Raw genomic sequence first — 22,060 nt, forward strand, 5'->3', positions numbered from 1 at the left:
CACAAGGGCTAAACCTCTTGTAAGGTGTAATGATTTGTATGTACAGAAGGTCAGGCTATGTCCTCTCCGCTCTCTGATCCAGGTCACACCCTTTGCTTTCTCCAAGCTGGGAGGAAACTAAAGCACAATACAGTATAGGTCGTCTTTCACTGGAACAGCCACGTGAATGTCAGTATTATGTGTTTGGTTCTTTGTGTTTTGTTTCCTGACTTCAACACATCACGTTGTTGGTTTTCACTTTCTTTCTTTCAGCCAGTGAGCAGAAGATGGAACATGCAGGCTTTGTGCTCCTCCTGGGCAATCGGCCTTCAGTCATTTTATCACTTGTGTGTTAAGAACCAAGACGATGAAAGAGTACTGAAAACGAAACATTGCTAAAATAACTGTGCTCCGGTCTCAGGGAACCCTCGCTAATTTATAGATTTATAGCTCGTGGTACATTAACATGGACAGTAATTAGATATACAAGGTTGAATAATAAAAGAAAAAGGGCATACATAGGGGAGTATTTTACACCCATGGCTGTTCTATATGTTTTTCAGTAATAATAATGAAACAAATGAGAACGTCCAGAAAAGGACCACAGACTGACTATTTAGTGTTTCCTTACATTGGTGGACAGGGGAAGGAGGGACCTCTGGCGGCCAGCGCGAGGAGGGACCTCTGGCGGCCAGCGCGAGGAGGGACCTCTGGCGGCCAGCGCGAGGAGGGACCTCTGGCGGCCAGCGCGAGGAGGGACCTCTGGCAACCGTGGCCAGCGCGAGGAGGGATCTCTGGCAACCGCGGCCAGCGCGAGGAGGGACCTCTGGCAACCGCGGCCAGCGCGAGGAGGGAGCTCTGGGAACCGCGGCCAGCGCGAGGAGGGAGCTCTGGGAACCGCGGCCAGCGCGAGGAGGGACCTCTGGGAACCGCGGCCAGCGCGAGGAGGGACCTCTGGGAACCGCGGCCAGCGCGAGGAGGGACCTCTGGGAACCGCGGCCAGCGCGAGGAGGGACCTCTGGGAACCGCGGCCAGCGCGAGGAGGGACCTCTGGGAACCGCGGCCAGCGCGAGGAGGGACCTCTGGGAACCGCGGCCAGCGCGAGGAGGGACCTCTGGGAACCGCGGCCAGCGCGAGGAGGGACCTCTGGGAACCGCGGCCAGCGGGAGGAGGGACCTCTGGCAACCACGGCCTGCGGGAGGAGGGACCTCTGGCAACCACGGCCTGCGGGAGGAGGGACCTCCACCCAGCACCCTCAGAGTTCACTACAACTACAAGCTGTCAGCTGCAGTGGCACTTGTAGTCCATCCATTCACAGAAAACTGTGAATGATTGAATGATGTGGCTGTATGGGAGGAGCCATGCACGGCCATGCTGTTTTCAAGTTATTGCAGCGGGTTAGGGAAGAAGATTCCCTGCCAGCTGTCACAGGGAGGGGTGGGGAATCAGACGTGCGGGGTGAAGACACTGAAACAGGTTATATGTTCAACCCTACAAACAGGTGCAACATGTTCCAAAGGTGAACTTATCCTTCTAGGCCCCTTGCACACTGCAGCTTGAAAAAGCTTCTTACAGCATGTTTTTTTTTTACTGAGCTAAAATACAGCCCAATAATTGTAATATACCTATGCACACAGGTGCGCAAACACGCGTTGTGTATTCTACATTTTATAAAAAAATATAAAAATTCTGCACTTTTGGTCAGTAATTTACGCCTCATGAACGCAAATGCTTACATCTGTGCGCAAATGTCCAATAACATATTGTGAACGTGAGAATACGTTTGCGCGCATGTGCGTGGAAACGCGAGAAATTAAGTGCAAATACAAACAAAAAAAAATTAAATAAAACAAATAAAACATTGGCTGAAAAAATTGATTCTCAAACAGGAGAATCGTGTGCAAGAGGCCTAAATGTTCTTGGTCTGCTGAGTCGTGCGCATTTTAGCTGCTCTTCTCTCACAAATAAAACAGGTAAAAATATAGTTACCCATTTTAATAGCGGCCTTATTCTAAAATAAAAATCCTTTTAAATCAAACTGCAGTACTTATAAATGTGATTTTCTTATATGTTTCAAGTGGAATCAATATTGAATAAATACAAGTGAAAATAATGCAAGCCAAAAAGAAGAAGTGAATTTCTGGGAAATGGATTGCACAACTCTCTTCGTATGTTTTATGCCCCGGGGAGAATTCCCAGTTGTTGTAGTGATTTATTATTTCACTAACTGGTAAATGTGGAACGCAAAGTCTGCAGTGCGGATTGCCTGGAGGAGGCCGCCCTAGTTATAGCTCTTAATCTTACACACCACTTCACAAACGTGCACACAAAACCTATTAAAGGTTAATGGGAGAAAAGCTAATTTATGGGATCAGTGCAGGCAGAAGGTTATTAAAGGGGTTGTAAACCCTTCGTGTTTTTTTTCACCTTAAAGCGGAGTTCCACCCAATTTTGAGAGGTGGTCTTAAAAACGGAAGACCACCTCTCCCACCCCTCATTTTTGGATATTTAAAACGTTATTTTTTTTTACTTTCGCTCGTACCTTTTTTTGGAAGTACCAAGAGAGCTCACATTGCAGGCTCCCTGGACAGGTAAGTGTAATTTAATAAAAATCAGCAGCTACAGTGTTTGCAGCTGCTGACTTTAAAAAAATAAATACATTTTTGGCTGGAACATCGCTTTAATGCACCCTATGCATTAAGGTGAAAAAACTTCTGGCAGTGATCGGCCCCCCAGCCCCCCCGTTTTACTTACCTGAGCCCCATATTTCCCTCAGCAGAGCCGCTCTCTCCCTCTCTGCACAGGGTCCCAGCTCTTGATTGGATAGATTGATAGGAGTGCAGCCATTGGCTCCCGCTGCTGTCAAATGACGCAGGTGCTGGGGGGGAGATCAGCAACTGCAAAGTAACCCCCTCGGGAGAGAGCTTCTCCTAGGGGGTAATCTGGATGTGGGGAGGAGCCGGAGGGACCCCAGAAGAGGAGGATCGGTGCCACTCTGTGCAAAACGAGCTGCACAGTTGAAGTAGGACATGTTTGTTATTTAAAAGGTTTGCAATCACTTTAAGGCTCGGTTCACACAGGGGCGGCACGACTTGCAGCGCCGTGACCTGCACACGATCAGCGGCGACTTGCAAAACGACTTCTGTATAGAAGTCAATGCAAGTCGCCTGAAGTCGCCCCAAAGTAGTACAGGAACCTTTTTTCTAAGTCGGAGCGACTTGAGTCGCTCCTATTAGAACGGTTCCATAGTACAGAAGGGAGCGCGACTTGTCAGGCGGCGAAGTCGCCCGCACAAGTCGCCCCTGTGTGAATCGAGCCTAAGGCTACTTTCACACTGAGGCGTTGCGGGTGCTGGTGGTAAAGTGGCGCTATATTTAGCAGCGCTTTACCGTCACTATTCAGCCGCTAGTGGGGCAGTTTTAACCAGTTTTAAGGGTTAAAACCGCCCGCAAAGCGCAGCTCCAGCGGCACTTTGCAGCGCCATCCCATTGTTTTCTATGGGAAGGAGCGCTTTAGGAGCGGTAACTACACCGCTCCTACAGTGCTCCAAAGATGCGGCTTTTTTGACCGTCCTGCAAGCGTACCGCTCCAGTGTGAAAGCCCGACAGCGGCGGCTGTTTCAGGGCGCTTTACAGACGCTATTTTTAGCGATGTAACGCCTGCAAAGAGAGGGAGAAGGGAAAGGGGGGGGGAGAGGGAGAAAGGGAAAGGGGGGGGGGGAGAGGGAGAAAGGGAAAGGGGGGGGGGGGAGAGGGAGAAAGGGAAAGGGGGGGGGGGAGAGGGAGAAAGGGAAAGGGGGGGGGGAGAGGGAGAAAGGGAAAGGGGGGGGGGGAGAGGGAGAAAGGGAAAGGGGGGGGGGAGAGGGAGAAAGGGAAAGGGGGGGGGGGGAGAGGGAGAAAGGGAAAGGGGGGGGGGGAGAGGGAGAAAGGGAAAGGGGGGGGGGAGAGGGAGAAAGGGAAAGGGGGGGGGGAGAGGGAGAAAGGGAAAGGGGGGGGAGGGAGAGGGAAAAGGGGGGGGAGGGGAGAGGGAAAAGGGGGGGAGAGGGAAAAGGGGGGGGGGAGAGGGAAAAGGGGGGGGGAGGGAAAGGGGGGGAGAGGGAAAAGGGGGGGAGAGGGAAAAGGGGGGGAGAGGGAAAAGGGGGGGGAGAGGGAAAAGGGGGGGGGAGGGAAAGGGGGGGAGAGGGGAAAGGGGGGGAGGGAAAGGGGGGGGAGAGGGAAAGAGGGGGGGAGAGGGAAAGGGGGGGGGGAGAGGGAAAGGGGGGGGGGAGAGGGAAAGGGGGGGGGGAGAGGGAAAAGGGGGGAGAGGGAAAAGGGGGGGGGAGACGGAGAGGGGAAAGGGGGGGAGAGGGAGAGGGGAAAGGGGGGGCAGAGGGAAAAGGGGGGGAGAGGGAAAAGGGGGGAGAGGGAAAAGGGGGGGAGAGGGAAAATGGGGGGAGAGGGAAAAGGGGGGGAGAGGGAAAAGGGGGGGAGAGGGAAAAGGGGGGGAGAGGGAAAAGGGGGGGAGAGGGAAAAGGGGGGGAGAGGGGAAAAGGGGGGAGAGGGAAAAGCGGGGGGAGAGGGAAAAGCGGGGGGAGAGGGAAAAGCGGGGAGAGAGGGAAAAGCGGGGAGAGAGGGAAAAGCGGGGGAGAGAGGAAAAGCGGGGGAGAGAGGGAAAAGCGGGGGAGAGAGGGAAAAGCGGGGGAGAGGGAAAAGGGGGGGAGAGGGAGAGGGGCAGAGGGAAAAGGGGGAGAGGGAAAAGGGGGGGAGGGAGAGGGAAAAGGGGGGGAGAGGGAGAGGGAAAAGGGGGGAGAGGGAGAGGGAAAAGGGGGGAGGGAGAGGGAAAAGGGGGGAGGGAGAGGGAAAAGGGGGGAGGGAGAGGGAAAAGGGGGGAGGGAGAGGGAAAAGGGGGGGGAGAGGGAAAAGGGGGGGAGAGGGAAATGGGGGGGAGAGGGAAAAGGGGGGAGGGGAGAGGGAAAGGGGGGAGGGGGAGGAAAAGGGGGGGGGGAGGGAGAGGGAAAAGGGGGGGGGAGGGAGAGGGAAAAGGGGGAAAGGGAAAAGGGGGGGGAGAGGGAAAGTTAATTCCATCATGGCATTCAAATGCAATCCAAGTCGTACCTGAAATCGCATGAGCATGAACCAGGCCTGAGAAAGTAGTTTGTGCTTCAGCCTCCTGTCGCCTTGTAGATTCTGATACGCAGAGCCATAAATACGGCAAAGCTGAAGACTCACCAGAGCCTCTTGCCTGTCACACGCGTCTGTTGTGACAAATTGCAGAGCTCCAGGCGAGTCGCTGTCTGCCAGGCAGGCTTATTTTATGGTGTAATTATACATATGGTCTGAAATAACAAATCTCCAGATATCTGTGTCTTCAGATCAGAGGTTTTGCTGGAAACCAGCATGGCGTACAGCAAATTCCATCCTCCAAATGTGTTTTGTGGATATATTTCATCAAAACTGCAGAGATCAGGATTTACAGCTTTTGGAGGAGGTTTGTAGTTTAAAGCATATACCCCTTTACAGCTCCCACAAACCCCAATGACAGTGCCTGGTTTTCCCTATTTCCAGGTAGGGGCACAGTTGTAAGTGATAATGCAATACAATGCTGCTAGTTATTCTGGACGCAACATGTGCTGATCGTACCTATACAGAAAAGTGAGAGAGATATACCCTGCTATGGTGTTTGTTGTCAGAAATAAAAAGCCAAAAAATAAATAAAAAATTAAGAAACTGCCTCAATCAATCCCAGCAGAAAAATCAGATTGCCATAATTTTTTTTTCCTGTGTTCTAGTCCATTTTAAAGGCCAAGTTCACTCTTCCCCCCACCCCCCCACCCCCACCCCCACCCCCCTAAGTTCCAGCTCCCTATGTACCAATATAGCATTATTGCACTTATTTTTCAAAAATAAAACAGCTTTCCATTAATTCTACAGCGACTTACCCAACTCTCATCATAGCCGTTTAAACCCACTGCTCCATTACTTCTGCCTTACTTCCTGGTCAGACTTTAGGTCAGGGGGTGATCTCATTAGCACGCACTCTGCATCATCTACCCTCAGCTGGTTCAACTCCTTCCTGTGTCATGACCTAAAGTTTGACCAGGAAGTAAGGCAGAAGTAATCAAGCAGTGTGATTAACCACTTGCTACCCAGGCCAATTCTGGCACTCCTCTCCTACATGTGAAAATCATTGTTTTTGCTAGAAAATTACATAGAATCCCCAAACATCATATATGTTTTGCACAGCAATTTTTCAAACAATTTTTTTGGGGAAACATTTTCATGCATTAAAACAATGTGAAAGATGATGTTACACTATAGTAAGTAGATACCCAACATGTCACGCTTCAAAATAGCACATGCACGTGGAATGGGGCCAAACTTTGTTACTTAAAAATCCCCATAGGTGACACTTAGAGTAACAGATGGGGTCTAGTGCTAGAATTATTGCTCTCAATCTGACGTTCGCGGCGATACCTCACGTGTAGTTTGAACGTCTAACATATGTGGACGCAACTTGCATATGCTTTTGCTTCTGCGAGCGAACACGTGGGGATGCTTTAAAAAAATAAAAATAAATTATTGTCAATTTTACTTTTATTTTTCTAGTATGCTTTCTTTAAAAAAAGATTTTTTTTGATCACTTTTATTCCTATTACAAGGAATGTAAACATCCCTTGTAATAGGAATAGTGCATGACAGGTTCTCTTTACAGAGAGATATGGGGTCTATAAGTCCTCAGATGTCACCTCTAGGCTGGGAAGCCTCAAATTAAAAAAAATTAAAAATAAAATGATCTCAGCTTCCCAGCCAAGGTGGCGGCATTTTTTCAAATGCAGAGGCTGGGGCGTGACGTCATAACATCATGCCCGGACTCCGACCGATCACAGAGACTCCGGGGACAATCTGGCCCACTGGAAATCTCTATGGTAAACATCCGCTGTTGGTCGGTTCACCGATGGCAGGGACGAGCTGGGAGAAGCACCGGAGGAGGGTGGGAGGGTAATTAATGGAAAGCATTTTTTTATTTTTTTCCAAGAAAAAAAAACTAGCATTAGTATCTTAATGCTATACTAGTACATAGGGGGGCTGGAATTTAGAAAAAAAAAAAAAAAGAAGAAAGTTGAACAAAGGTGAACTTGGCCTTTAAAGTCGTAGGTTACTGAAGGAAATCTCACCATTGTTGGAGGGGTAGAGACACATCTACTGGGGGGGGGGGGATTCTCCCAACTGTGGGAGGGGCAGAGGTACAAACTACTGGGGGGAAATCTCCCAATTGTGGGAGGGGCAGAGACACTAGTGCAGGGAAATCTCACCAATGTGGGAGGGGCAGAGACACTAGTGCAGGGAAATCTAACCAATGTGGGAGGGGCAGAGACACTAGTGCAGGGAAATCTCCCCAATGTGGGAGGGGCAGAGGCACAAACTACTGCAGGAGAATATCACCATTGTGGGAGGGGCAGAGACAAACTACTGCAGGAAATATCACCATTGTGGGAGGGGCAGAGACACAAACTACTGCAGGAAATCTCCCCATTGTGGGAGGGGCAGAGACAAACTACTGCAGGGAAATCTCCCCATTGTGGGAGGGCAGAGACAAACTACTGCAGGGAAATCTCCCCATTGTGGGAGGGGCAGAGACAAACTACTGCAGGAAATATCACCATTGTGGGAGGGGCAGAGACAAACTACTGCAGGAAATATCACCATTGTGGGAGGGGCAGAGACACAAATTACTGCAGGAAATCTCCCCATTGTGGGAGGGGCAGAGACAAAAACTACTGCAGGAAATATCCCCATTTTGGGAGGGGCAGAGACACAAACTACTGCAGGGAAATCTCCCCATTGTGGGAGGGGCAGAGACACAAACTACTGCAGGAAATCTCCCCATTGTGGGAGGGGCAGAGACAAACTACTGCAGGGAAATCTCCCCATTGTGGGAGGGGCAGAGACACAAATTACTGCAGGAGAATATCACCATGTGGGAGGGGCAGAGACACAAACTACTGCAGGAAATCTCCCCATTGTGGGAGGGCAGAGACACAAACTACTGCAGGAAATCTCATCATTGTGGGAGGGCAGAGACACAAATGCAGGAAATATCAGCATTGTGGGAGGGGCAGAGACAAACTACTGCAGGGAAATCTCCCATTGTGGGAGGGGCAGAGACACAAACTACTGCAGGAAATCTCCCCATTGTGGGAGGGGCAGAGACAAACTACTGCAGGGAAATCTCCCCATTGTGGGAGGGGCAGAGACACAAATTACTGCAGGAGAATATCACCATTGTGGGAGGGGCAGAGACAAAAACTACTGCAGGAAAACTCCCCATTGTGGGAGGGGCAGAGACACAAACTACTGCAGGAAATATCAGCATTGTGGGAGGGCAGACACACAAACAAATGCAGGAAATATCAGCATTGTGGGAGGGGGCAGAGACAAACTACTGCAGGGAAATCTCCCCATTGTGGGAGGGGCAGAGACACAAACTACTGCAGGAAATATCAGCATTGTGGGAGGGGCAGAGACACAAACAAATGCAGGAAATATCAGCATTGTGGGAGGGGCAGAGACAAACTACTGCAGGGAAATCTCCCCATTATGGGAGGGGCAGAGACACAAAACTGTTGTGGGAAATATCACAGTCTGAGTAAGAAAAAAAACCCAGCTACTACTAAATGTGATCCATGTCTTTATATATAACAATTACCATCATGGATGGGGATGCCCTGAGGATTTGTCAGTAGTCGTGCAGCCGTTGCAATGACCAGGTCAGAGGGTTTGTATCTCCCAAGATTTATATAGATGCAAAAACCTGACCAGCTTCATTTTAATGTCTGACAAGCTGGTTTTACAACTTTGTTATCTTGGTTCAAATTACTAAACAGCAAGGAAGCTATTTTGGGTCAAAAGCAAGACGAAAAGAAAGAGATGACTGTCAGACATGACGGCTCCATTTTTTGCTTGTGTATAAAGTGTTTCGGGTCAGGTGGTGCCCAGATACTATACATCACCTATAAATGTCACATTGCCCCAGGCTGGAGCGAGATTGGGTGTGTAAAGTAGGCCATAGATGATGCATTTTTTGCAATGAAAGAAAAAAAAAAAAGATTTGATTGCCCCATTAACGCACTCTGTGTTGATGGGGGAATCCCTCCTGCATAGCGATTGTATTCAGAGAAGAAAGTTCCCTGCCATCAGAATACAATGATCAGTGTTGTTGGTTACAGCCAGCGATCGAGCAAAAAAACTGCACAGGCTGGTTGTACAGAAGTCGATCAAGAGATAAACTAGCCTGAAGGATTGACAGTTGACTGGTCCCAGCTGAACCAGCCAAATTTCAACCCGTGTATGACTGGCTTAACCCCTTCACGCCGACATCACACCAAAAAAGCTATTATGAACTAGTTCCTATAGCCCTCCAATGTGGTGGGCTACAAAACAGTATCCAGTGAGGTCACTTCCTTGCCTCTCCACCTTGTCCAATCAGAGAACACTGCCTTCATACGAATGCATGGCACTCTCTAAATGCAGTGCCAATCGCTCGATCCTCTGTGCTCAGAATGCAGCAGGCCAACCACTCGGCATGGGACCGAGCCGAGCGGTGTCTCTACAGCGATTTCCACCTTCCAGAGGCTCCAGTCAGGTATGGGATAGAGCCGCACGATTTTGGCCAAAATGAGAAACGCAATTATTTTTTTTTTTGCTTAGAATAAAGATCACGATTCTCGCGGCGTAACATCATCTTTCACATTGTATAAAAAAATTGGGCTAACTTTACTGTTTAGTTTTATTTTCCCCAAAAAAATTGCATTTGAAAGACAGCTGCGCAAATACAGTGTGACATAAAATACTGCAACAACCACCATTTTATTATCTAGGGTATCTGCTAAAAAAAAAATAAAAAAAAAATAAATAAAAAATTAAATATATTATATATATATATATATATTTATATTAATTAATTATAATATTTGGGGGTTCTAAAATAATTTTCTAGCAAAAAATGATTTTAACTTGAAACCAACAAATGTCAGAAAAAGGTTTAGTCTTTAAGTGGTTAAACTTCCCTCATTTACAGACCGAAGTTCATTCCCTTGATCTAAAGGACAAAACATTACAATGTTTAGAGTCAGCTCAGCAGCTGAGGAATGTTGTGATACTAGGAAGACTGCCTGTTTTTTTTTTTGACAGCTGTCAGCTTTAGCAGAAAATTCTCTGCATAGAAAGAATCCGGAAAATGCTTTGTTAAAGCGGAGTTCTGCTTAAAAAAAAAAAAAAAAAAAAAAAAAATTTAAGTCAGCAGTTACAAATATTGCAGCTGCTGACTTTTAATAATCGGACACTTACCTGTACCAGGGTCCAGCGATGCGGAGAAATGAAGCTACGCTCACCCCCCTCCCCCACACCTTTCTGCGGCACCTGCTGTGCAACCCGTGACTGGCCGGGCAATCATCTGGGACTTGTGACGTGTCCCAGATGATTGCTGAAAGGGAGGGGGCGAGTGGCGATATCCCTTCTGCTCCGTACACACGGTCGGATTTTGCAACGGAAAAGGTCCGATCGGATTATATTGTCGGAAAATCCGATCGTGTGTGGGCTCTATCCGTCGCAAATTCCGACGGAAAAAAATTTGAGAGCAGGATTTCAAATTTTCCGACTACAAAATCCGATAGGACTTTTTCCGATCGTTTGTAGAGAATTCCGATCAGACAAAGTGCCACGCATGCTCAGATCAAATTACGAGACCAAAGCTATTGGCTACTGGCCTCAACGTAGTCCCGAACGAACGTCATCGCGATCCGAACGATCGGATTTTCCAACAACTTTGCTCGACCATGTGTATGCAACACCAGTTTCGGACAAAATCAGTTTTTATAGAAAAATATCACGGGGCCAAGCGTAGGAGCTTTTCATCTTCTCCTGGTCATAAGTGATTAAAAGGGAAAAGTGAATTCTCCGGAGCCCAATCATTTACGTAGATTCCCCCCCAATCAATGTGGAATTAGAGCTACATGAATGGACAGATCAGAACATTGCAATCCTGGCCAAAAAACAAATACAATAAAATAATAATGGAGGAGCCAGACTCATTCACCTCCAGATGGCAGGAACCTGGCACCGAGACAAGCGAAGGCTGCAACACGTACACCGAGGTCTGAATACACACCGAATGCGGCGTACGCAGGACAACACTCACCACCATTTACTCAGCAGGATGAGGCTTCCATCACAAAGACAAAACAGTCAAAGCCATTCCATTTGCATGGAAGACACGATGTATACAAGGCACATTCAATAGTATAAAATACCAAGCACAGGATCACGGATATATACGAATATATATCATATATATATATATATATATATATATATAGCAGGGGTCTCCAAACTTTCCAAAGAGCCAGTTTACTTTCCTTCAGACTTTAGGGGGGCCGGATTGTGGCCAACGAGAGTAGAAAAGTCCCAATTATCAGTGTGAAAAAAATTCCCCATCTTTAATGTCAGTGGAAGGAAAAGCCCCATAATTGGTGTCATTGGGAGAAATTGTGCCCCCTTCATTGGTGTCAGTGGAAGGAAAAGCCCATAGTTGGTGTCATTGGGAGAAATTGTGGCCCTTCATTGGTGTCGGTGGAATGAAAAACCCCATAGTTGGTGTCATTGGGAGAAATTGTGGCCCCTTCATTGGTGTCAGTGGAAGGAAAAGCCCCATAGTTGGTGTCATTGGGATAAATTGTGGCCCTTCATTGGTGTCGGTGGAAGGAAAAAGCCCCATAGTTGGTGTCATTGGGAGAAATTGTGGCCCTTCATTGGTGTCAGTGGAAGGAAAAGACCCATAGTTGGTGTCATTGGGAGAAATTGTGGCCCTTCATTGGTGTCAGTGGAAGGAAAAGCCCCATAGTTGGTGTCATTGGGAGAAATTGTGCCCCCTTCATTGGTGTCAGTGGAAGGAAAAGCCCCATAAATGGTGTCATTGGGAGAAATTGTGGCCCTTCATTGGTGTCAGTGGAAGGAAAAGCCCCATAGTTGGTGTCATTGGGATAAATTGTGCCCCCTTCATTGGTGTCAGTGGAAGGAAAAGCCCCATAGTTGGTGTCATTAGGAGAAACTGTGGCCCTTCATTGGTGTCAGTGGAAGGAAAAGCCCCATAGTTGGTGTCATTGGGAGAAATTGTGGCCCTTCATTGGTGTCAGTGGAAGGAAAAGCCCCATAGTTGGTGTCATTGGGAGAAATTGTGCCCCCTTCATTGGTGTCAGTGGAAGGCAACGGGTCACAGTTTGGAGACCACTGATATATACAAACATGATCCATCCACATAGGTTTTGGTAAATGTAGTCAACTCTATTTTATTTTGTTTGGGGATGATAACTAACTTGGCGATCCTGCCAGTTCTAGTATTATAAACTGACCACGCCAAGCATTGAGGCAGATCTGTACTGGCGTGTTAAGTTGAAAGTCCTGGGATCAATGCTGGGAGTTGCAGGATCTTGCCTGTACCTCATGTAGTAACTTTTACAGCCCCCCCCCCCCCCCCACGCTGTTCTGTGATCCCTAAACCTCAGTGCTGCAAGGGACTGCTGCCTGCCTATCAGACATTAAACTGCAACCAAGGAACTGTTTTCAGTGCAAGCCATATTTACCTTCAGGAGCTCTGGAGCAGACAAGATGGATCCTTATAGTCTACGCCTCGGCCCTTCTGAGGGCCCGCACCTTAGCTATACATATACAGGCGGGCTGGGTTCTTGCTAGACTAAACCAATAGGTTATCCTTTCTGTCCTAGACTCCTCATGCACCTGCAATTTTCTGGGACCCCTGTGCACTCCATAAATACATCGTTACCCCAGTGTTTCTGTAAGCGCGGCATCCCACTGCTGGAAGATGCTCCTGTCTTCCTGTGGGCCTTGCACCTCAGTGCAATTAAGTGTCTCTTACTGGTATTGCTTTCCCTGCCTGTAAGGGTGGCACATCCCAGTGCATTACAACAGACCTGTATTCAGTGCTTCCCCAGATCCTCACCTCTAATGCTTCCCTTTGCCAAGTCAGCTGAAGCCGCCACAATCCCAATCATTCCTAACAGGCCCATTGGTGACAGATTGCCAGCAGGACCCACTTCTGGAAGGCAGCGTACACAGAAAGTACAATCCCCATTGTGTGCAACATCATAAATTTTCCGCCTGATTACTAAGCAGACATTCCCCCCCACTATACAGAAGGGGGAACAAGGGCTGTGCGCAGTCATGTGACTGGCAAAGAAAAAAACAAAAAAAAAAAAACAGTATATAACATTTATGAGGACACAATGCAATTTTGATAAATGATGTCCTTCATTCCAATGTGCTGCTGGGTGTTGTGCGTTCACATAAATTGTAACCCCTTTAAATGGACGATGACATCAGAGGCCAGTAAGAGGGGCTCCTGATCATGTGGCCCCGTGGCTGGCTGCACAGTGCCAGTATCTGGAGCCCATCCTATTGACTTCTGATTGTCGGTAGTCGACAGCTCAGTCACAGTTCTGAAAGGCGCCAATGGCAGAGGCCCCAATACAAGACAGCAACGCATATATTTTGTGGCTGGGTGTGAGGGTCATCCCCGCCCTGTTGCAGAATATGTGGGTACCGCTGTCATAAAGGGGTGAAAATGTGCGACTCATCCATACTGAATAGAACTGGCCAGGCTCAGGTTGTCATCCTAACAGTAAAAATTACCAGGGAGACGTCTTTTCCCCCAGTACACTGAGCTGGGCTACCCACCAGAGAAAAGATTTAATTCAAGCCCATGTAAACCCAATAGCTAAACACTCAAATAAGCTTTAACATATTGTAATTCCAAAAAAAAATAAAAAATATTCTGAAAATGTCTGGTGATCCTGGCAGAATGGTCCTAGTTCAGGGTGACAACACTCTGCCTCCATCTCCCAATTGTGCTCCTGTGTTGTCATCATGTCTTAAAGATGTTTCCCCGTTTGCTCATATTATGTCATTTCTTATCTGTTCTGCCAATGCCACTGGTCCAGCGATGTCTTCCCCAGGATTTGGAACCCCCCGCCCCCGATGCCACCATCTTGGATGTGGTTGCGACTTCCTGATGTCGCCGGATCCCCAACGTGTGACATCCCAGGAGGCTGCGGGAGGCAGCCCGAGGTGATGTAATTCGCGGCTGGAGCAGGATTAGGAAGTGGGTACCCATCCGAAAAAAAAAATGAAATAAGGAAGGAAGGTAGCAGCATCCCCACCGCTCAAAGAAAAAAAAAAGACTGCATTTAAGTTCTAGATTGGTTGGGGAGGCAGCAATCAGAGGAGATGACCAGATTCAATAGATAATCAGTCAGACATAAAAGCTTACCTTCCTCACATCGGAGCTCTTTGGTTCGGTCGTCCATGTGATTATCCTGGAGACCGCCAATCGCGTCTCACTGGAGTTCACAAAGTCTGTGGGATCCATCTGCCGGGCCAGCGACTCAATGTACTTCAAAATGGCAACTTTCACCTACAGGAAAAAAAATAAAAAAAATAAATCTGTTACAGTGAAGAAGCAGAAATTAGAACACATTGTTTACCTAAAGCCAAAATCCAGGCTGCACAAGTATTTGCTAAATATGGGGCACATGTGTTGTGGAATCTTAAGCCGGCCATACATGGATTGAAATTCCGCTGGTTCAGCAGGGATCGGACAAATTTTGATCCATGTATGGGCAGATTGATTGTACAGAAGTCCATCTACCGACTGACTTCTGTACAACCACCTTGTTGGATTTTCCCTGTTCCACCAGCGCTGTAGGCTGCAACGCTGATCAGTGTATTCTGATGGCGGGGAAGTCTCTCTGTTGTCACAATACAAGAGCTCAGTGGGGAGGATTCCCCCATTCCCATCAAGTGTGTGGATATGGGAAGAGAGTCTGGTTTTTATTGTTCAACCCGTCGGTTGGAAAGGTTTCTTGTGCATTGCTTCAAGATCTAGATTAAAAAAAAATAAAGCCCTCCTGCAGTAAAGACCGCTTCACTCCTGCTCTCCTTGTGCAGGGAGACTGGTCCCGTCTCCGCCCCTTCCTGAAGGTTTTTTTTTTCTTGCAGGTGTTCTGCCTAATAGAGTCCGCCTATCAAATGCTGTCCGCTCCGTACTGCGCATGCGCAGTACGGAGCAGACGAAGCTTCGGAAAAACTCCGAAGCTGAACGGCGCCTGCGCCGTGAGTGGAGGAGGTAGCCCCACTATCCAAGCGGACATAGGGTTAAGAATTTTAGGGGGCCCCTCGCGGGCGAGCTTCGCTCGCCACGCTTCGGGCTCGGCCTCGCTCCGCTCGGCTCTTTTTTATTCTAACTCTATGTCCACTTGGATAGTGGAGATAGAACCTGGACTCACGGCGCAGGCGCCATTCATCCTCGGTAATTTTCGGAATCTGTGTTCCTGTGTACTGCGCATGCGCAGTACGCAGGGGACACCATCTGATGGAGGACACTATTTTACAAGACACAGGCAGCCTGTAGTGGGTGGAGCCTGCTGGGCCCCTCCCACAGCTCTGCTCAGGCTATGTACAGCGCGGTGAGGTCAGCACTACTTTTACAAGGTAATATCTTGGTATGAAAAAGGCTTTTGGTGCACACAGTAGATTTATGTTCTTTAAAACTGCAAGAGGGAAGCGGGACAGGAACCTGACAGTCTTTTTTTTTTTTTGCGGTCACTCCATGCCTTAGTCCTTACTGGAAAGATTACACCTTTCCCATTAGCAGAGCCAGAGGAAGAGGAAGAGATTGTGTTAGAAAAGTTATTTAATTACAACACAGACTCCAACCTAAAACACACGTTTGGTGCAGGATTTGAACCTTTGTTCCGCTATGGGGAGCAACACTCCATCCCTACCCTATCATCCCACAATGCTACAATCATACTGCCAACTCTTTCCAATGACTCCCCCTCAGCCCCTCCAAGGTCTCCCTCCTTTTTCACTTAACCTACACCCACTTCCCCCCCACCCTTTCACACATGCCCAATTCCAGCGCTAATCCATATATCATATCCTACCTATAAACAACCCCTCTACCAGTCTAATGAATTAATCTACACACCTACCCTGGTATATAAGCCAACCCGTTGCTCCTGATCCCTTTGCACCTCCTCTGTGCCCCAAAACCTCTCTTTTGTGATTTGCTTATTAAATGCAGATTTGTGTCTCTTATTACTAAATTTTCCTATCTGGAAAATTAGGGTTTAGGCTGGGTTCACACTGAAGCGATGCGGGAACGCCGCGAATCCGCGGTGGGTTCCCGCATCGCATGCCTCCCGCCGGCAGTTCACACTGCCCTATGCGGACTGCTGGGAGTGTCAGTGAAATGTTAATGACACCCCCCAGATCAGTTCGCATATCGCAGTGCGATCTGCAAACTCGGACAGGAATCGGATCGCATGGTGTGAACACCCATGCGATCCGATTCTGCTGCGGACCAAAAAAAGGGTCCTGTGCGAGTTTGGAGCGGGTGCGATGCGAGTTCAGCCATACTATCTGTATGGCTGAACTCGCATCGCACAGAGATCGGATGTGATTTGCACTGCAGTGCGGTGCGAATCACATCCGGGTCTCCCAGCCGCAGCAGTGTGAACCCAGCCTTAAAGTGGTTGTAAACCCAAAAGAAAAAAAAAAAAAACACCTTTCCCCCCCCAAAATTAATACGTGTTCCTTGTTCACACAATCACTTCAGTTCATTTTTTGGCGACACTTTTGGCTTTGCATTGCCGCTTAAATTTTTTGCTTTACACGCAGATTTGCCTCGTGAGTTTGTGCCGGCCGGATGATGCCCTGTGGGTTGCCTCCGCTGTCTTGTCCGCCTCGGCTCCCGGGGATGGTGCCTCCGAATGGCTGGCGGCGGCCAACATCTAGCTACTGCCAGTTTTCACCATTTTACGTAAGAATGTACTCTGGGAGGGTTTTTTTTTTCCTTATTGCCCCACCTTTACCGTAAGTCTGTCAATAACAGACCATTTCTATACCATTTTTATTTTTAGAGAAGATACGCGCTTGCTCCTGACGAGTGGTACCTCAGCCACGAAACGCGTAGAGCTACTAACTGTCGTGTTTATTTTCAACTATGTTTAATTCTTCATATATTTTATCAACATTTCTCCCAATTGGATATCCGAGCCATTTGTCAGGCAGGCACTACCTTATATCAACATGAACTTTGTGTACGGTGGAAAATTTTCTTGTGTTCATACTACTATGTATAGTTGTTTCATTATTTTTACTTTATTGTACCAAATATATTCTTATATGGAATTAATATTGGATGTATACTGTATTTACATTGATTAACTTTATGAACCAATTAATACATTTTACCAATTGCTCACCAAATTTTATCTCATTGCACTCACGCACTTCATGTAAAGTCCCACTTTTGTTGCTCCCCTCAATATATCACTATAGGGATGGAAACATATGATTTTACCAAATCAGTTTCATTTAAAGTCCCATGGGATGGAAATAGGTGGCCTTACCAGGACATAATTTCACAAAAGTCCCTAAATTCTTTCCTTCAATTAATTAGGTTTTAAAGTGGTTGTAAACCCAAGAGAAGAAAAAAACAAAAAACAAAACAAAAAAAAACACACAACCTGCAAGAAAAAAGGCATAGTGAGCTTGTATGCATCGCATAGAATGCATTAAGGTGAAAAATAAATAAACACAAAGGGTTTAGAACCCCTTTAAAAGGGACATTAAACATGAATTTGGGCTTTAAAAAAAAAAGCCACTTTAGTGGCTTTCCTTATGTATCTGCCATATACATTGCACTATTTAATGCTGTGGTAGGATAGAATAATAATTTATCAAATCCTCAGGTATATATACACTAAGTACCCACCTTGAGGTTCGGCGTCTGTGTCTGATCAACAATGAATCGCATCAAAATGTTAAATTGTTGATCGAAAGGGAAGGAATCCCTGCGGAGACAAAAGCGAGCTCAGTCAGAATAATAAAATAGATAAATAGTGGGAAAAACAAAATGCGTCCCATTCAGTAATTAGAGCGCAGTACTCTGCGCTCTGGTTGCAGTGCATTTTAAAAGTAGTGCATACACTATTTTTGGTGCAGTTTGGTGCGATTTCAGCCCCATTCAAATGAATGGGCTGAAAATTGGATTGCACTGAATTGCACAGGAATCGCAGTGTGACCTCGGCACGAAGTCAATGTAGAAATATCATCATGTAGCCAATAAGGAGGCTCAGTGTCCTCTATAGAAGACAGCGAAGGGCCAGCGTGCTCGTCTCGAGGCTCTTACCTTGTCACATCGAGGGCTTTCTGTACTTTGGCCTGCACGGAACCCAGCAGGTCAGCCCCCATCTTCTTCAAAAGTTGGGTCAGTAAAATGAACAACCAGTCCTGCAGGTCGTCCTTGTGAATGATAACGAAATCCACCAGGGTTTCCAGAAACATGCTGAACACCTGTGGGCCCCAATGACAAGAGTTAGGGTACGGCGGAGAGCTCACAATCGGCACGTTACAGAGAACTGAACAAGCGGCAGGAGCAACTAATGAAATCAGAAGTGCCAGCTACTCCAAATATAAAGACCTCTATTTCTGAGAGGACAACAAATTAAAACAAAAACAACAAAAAAAAAAAAAAAAAAAAAAAAAAAAAAAAAAGGAAATCTGTTCTAGAAAATAAAAACGAAGAAGAAAAATGTGATCCGATGCAGAAAAGTTGCCTAAAACAACTTCTCTCCATCATTTTTGATGGTTTGGCCTTTAGAAAATCAGACCGCCATAAACGCACAGCAGCTCCACACTTAAGAAAAAATAAAATTGTAAAGAAAGACACCATGGCCAAAAAAAATATATATATATATTATACAAGCTTCCACCCAATGTTTGCAACGGTTCCTAACAAAACAAGGAGGGACACATCTTTATGGGAACAAATTTAACCACTTCAGCCCCGGAAGGATTTACCCCCTTCCTGACTAAGCGCCTTTTTGCGATACGGCATTGCGTCGCTTTAGCAGACAATTACGCGGTCATGCGACATTGAACCCAAACAAAAATTCCTGTTCTTCCCCCTCCCCCCCCCCCCCCCCAAAAATAGAGCTTTCTTTTGGCGGTATTTGATCACCTCTGCGGTTTTTATTTTCTGCGCTATAAACAAAAAAAAAAAAGCAACAGTTAGCAATATTGTTTACTATAATATCCCAAAAAATATATAAAAACAACTAATTTCTTCCTCAGTTTAGCCCAATATGTATTCTTATAGATATTTTTGGTACAAAAAAAATGCAATAAGCTTATATTGATTGGTTTGCGCAAAAGTTATCGCGTCTACAAAATAGGGGATAGATTTATTGCATTTTTATTAGTAATGGCGGCTGTAAGTGATTTTTATCGTGACTGCAACATTGCATTGGCATTTATACAGTGATCAGTGCTATAAAAATGCACTGATTACTGTGTAAATGTCACTGGCAGGGAAGGGGTTAAACCCTAGGGGGCGATCAAGGGGTTAAGTGTGTTCCCTCAGTGTGTTCTAACTGTAGGGGGGATGTGCTCAACAGAACATGACAGAGATTCACTGCTCCCAATCACTGGGAACAGTATATCCCTTTCATGTTGCTAGACAGAACAGGGAAATGCCTTGGTTACATCTCCCCATTCTGCCTCTCCATGCCATGATTGCGGGCCACCGGCAGACATCGAGTCCGCAGGACCCGCTGGCATTCTCCACCACGCATGCGTGCCAGCTAGCAGCTGATGATGGAGTGATATACAGGTACGTAGTTTTGCACACCTGTGCCACTTTGCCGACGTATTTTGGCGTGAGCAGGTTGGCAAGTGGTTAAAGCTTCTGAAGCATATGCTCAGCACAAAGTCATAATCAACATTGGTGAACTACATCTACATTTTTGTGGGCATGGACTGTGTGGAGGAAGTATTGCCCGGAGTCTAGGCCAATAGTGAAATGTTCGTTTTATCTGACTATAGTATTAGGCGACGATGCTTAAAGAAGAACATCACACTAAAGGGGAAGGTACCGACTGGCATATTCAAGGCTTTGGATATCTTTTTATATGCTTTGCCATCTTTATAAAGTTCCATTACCTTGTTATGCAGGTCTTTTGACCATTCTTTTCTGCTCCCCATGGCTTGGTGCATCGTCCTGAGAGCCAACAAAATCATTGACTATACACAGTCACTAATTGCAATTTAAAAAGCCACAGATGTGGGAAATTACCCTTTAATTGCTATTGCAACCTGTATGTGTCCCCTTGTGTCTGACTTCTTCTCGGGGCCTTTTGGGGGATTTTCTGTTGTCATTATGATTTAAAAAGGAGCCAATTATGTGATAATAAATGGCTTCATATCATCACTATCCTTAAATAAAAGACAGTTTTTTGGCATGATCAGTCATATTTTCATGATCAATGCCAAAATATTAGTCAGGGGATGCAAACTTTTGAGCACAACGATGTGTGAGTTTTTAATAAAAACTGAAGAAAAACCAAAAGGTCTGCCTAAGACCCCCCATTGACACTAGAGTAGCACGACATTGGGCATCAGGCTTCTGCACATATGTTGCAATGCTTGATGCATAGAGCAGTCCATTCATTTTCAACGTGTTGCCTTACACATGAGGAACACAGCACAGAAGTTCATCCATCTTTTTTAGCTTCTCACGTTTTAACCGTTTTTTTATGTGCATTTTACATGCGTTCCCTGAACATACGCATGTGTGAAAGTGTCACCAGGCATACTAACCTTCCTACATCCTCTAATATTTGTGTTTTTTTTTCAAACACAGTTATCTTCCATCGACTAATATATTAAAGCTGGCCATACACTAATGGCGCGTACACACGACCGGACTTTTCGATGGACTAGGCCCGACGGTCTTCCCGACTGACTTTCCGAATGAACGGACTTGGCCACACACAATCACACCAAAGTCCGACGGATTGGACCGTGATGACGTAAGACCAGATTAGAACGAGGAAGTTCATAGCCAGTAGCCAATAGCTGCCTGTTGTCCAGACTAGCATACAGACTAGAGCTGCAACTAACGATTAATTTGTCTGTCGACTAATCTATCGATTATTTTTTCCATTAGTCAACGACTATCCGATTATTTTTTATTTTTTTATGAATCTAGTGTTTTTTTTTTGGATTAGCTAATTAATCCTTTGGATAACCTTGAGAGTATTGTATAGTATTGCAGAGTATTGTATAGTATTGGCGGGCAGAGTATTGTATTGGCTGGCAGAGTATTGTACTGTATTGGCTGGCAGTTTTGTATTGCAGAGTATTGTATTGTATTGGCTGGCAGAGTATCGGGCTGGCAGAGTATTGGCAGGGTATGGAGGGATGGCTGCTTCCATCCGACCTCTCCCCTCCACTGCACAGATCAGTACAGACAGGGGAGAGAGAAACCGGCGTCTGGGTTGTTTACAAGTGATCGCTCCGTCGGAGCGATCACATTGTAAACGCCTGGGTGTAGAAAGATGGCTGCTGCTTCGGAGCTAGGCCGAAGCCGCGGCCTCTCCTAAGGCCGAGACCGCGGAGCGCGGCATGTGCGCTCGGATCACGGATCGGTGACGATCCGTTGCACCCCTAGGGACGGCGGCACGGAGGGGGAGAAGAGAGGGGGACGGCGGCACGGAGGGGGAGAAGAGAGGGGGACGGCGGCACGGAGGGCAGCGGTAGATACTAAGCACTGCCACCACTGTGACGCATCGACGCCCTGCACGCACGTCAACGTATTTTTGTAGTCGACGTAATCGATTACGTCGACTCGTCGTGGCAGCTCTAATACAGACGAGCGGATTTCTCGATAGGAACTGGGCCCGGCGGAGTTCTGGCGAAAAAATTGGAAACGTGTTCCATTTCTAAAGTCCGTCAGCTTTTTGGACAGCAAAGGTCCGATGGAGCCCCACACACGATCGAATTGTCCGCCGGATTCGTTCCGTCGGACCTTTGCTGTCGAAAAGTCCGGTCGTGTGTACGCGGCATGACAGATTATTATTATATATTTTTTTTTTAAATGAAATGTCATAAAAAATAAAAAGAAGAAAAATCGCAGCATTTCACTCAGTAATGCCAACAGAAAACTTGACGAATATCTTTTGAAA

The 22,060-nt window shown here is 46.8% G+C and overlaps 1 protein-coding gene across 24 annotated transcripts in view; it reads right to left on the bottom strand.

The window, feature by feature from the left end:
- Nucleotides 1–22,060, bottom strand: part of CLASP1 (cytoplasmic linker associated protein 1) — a 233,225-nt gene that overhangs the window by 61,949 nt on the left and 149,216 nt on the right. For all 24 annotated transcript variants that reach the window (XM_077449691.1, XM_077449692.1, XM_077449696.1 and 21 more), the window contains 3 exons: nucleotides 18,226–18,389; nucleotides 17,809–17,887; nucleotides 14,299–14,442 (listed from right to left, as the gene is read on the bottom strand). In XM_077449691.1, coding sequence (XP_077305817.1) covers nucleotides 14,299–14,442; nucleotides 17,809–17,887; nucleotides 18,226–18,389 — 387 coding nt within the window. The remainder of the gene's footprint in view (nucleotides 1–14,298; nucleotides 14,443–17,808; nucleotides 17,888–18,225; nucleotides 18,390–22,060) is intronic.

This window comes from Lithobates pipiens, unplaced genomic scaffold (genome assembly GCF_037356315.1).
Source record: "Lithobates pipiens isolate NorthernLeopardFrog02 unplaced genomic scaffold, aLitPip1_a1.2 Scaffold_22, whole genome shotgun sequence".
Classification (NCBI taxonomy): domain Eukaryota; kingdom Metazoa; phylum Chordata; class Amphibia; order Anura; family Ranidae; genus Lithobates; species Lithobates pipiens.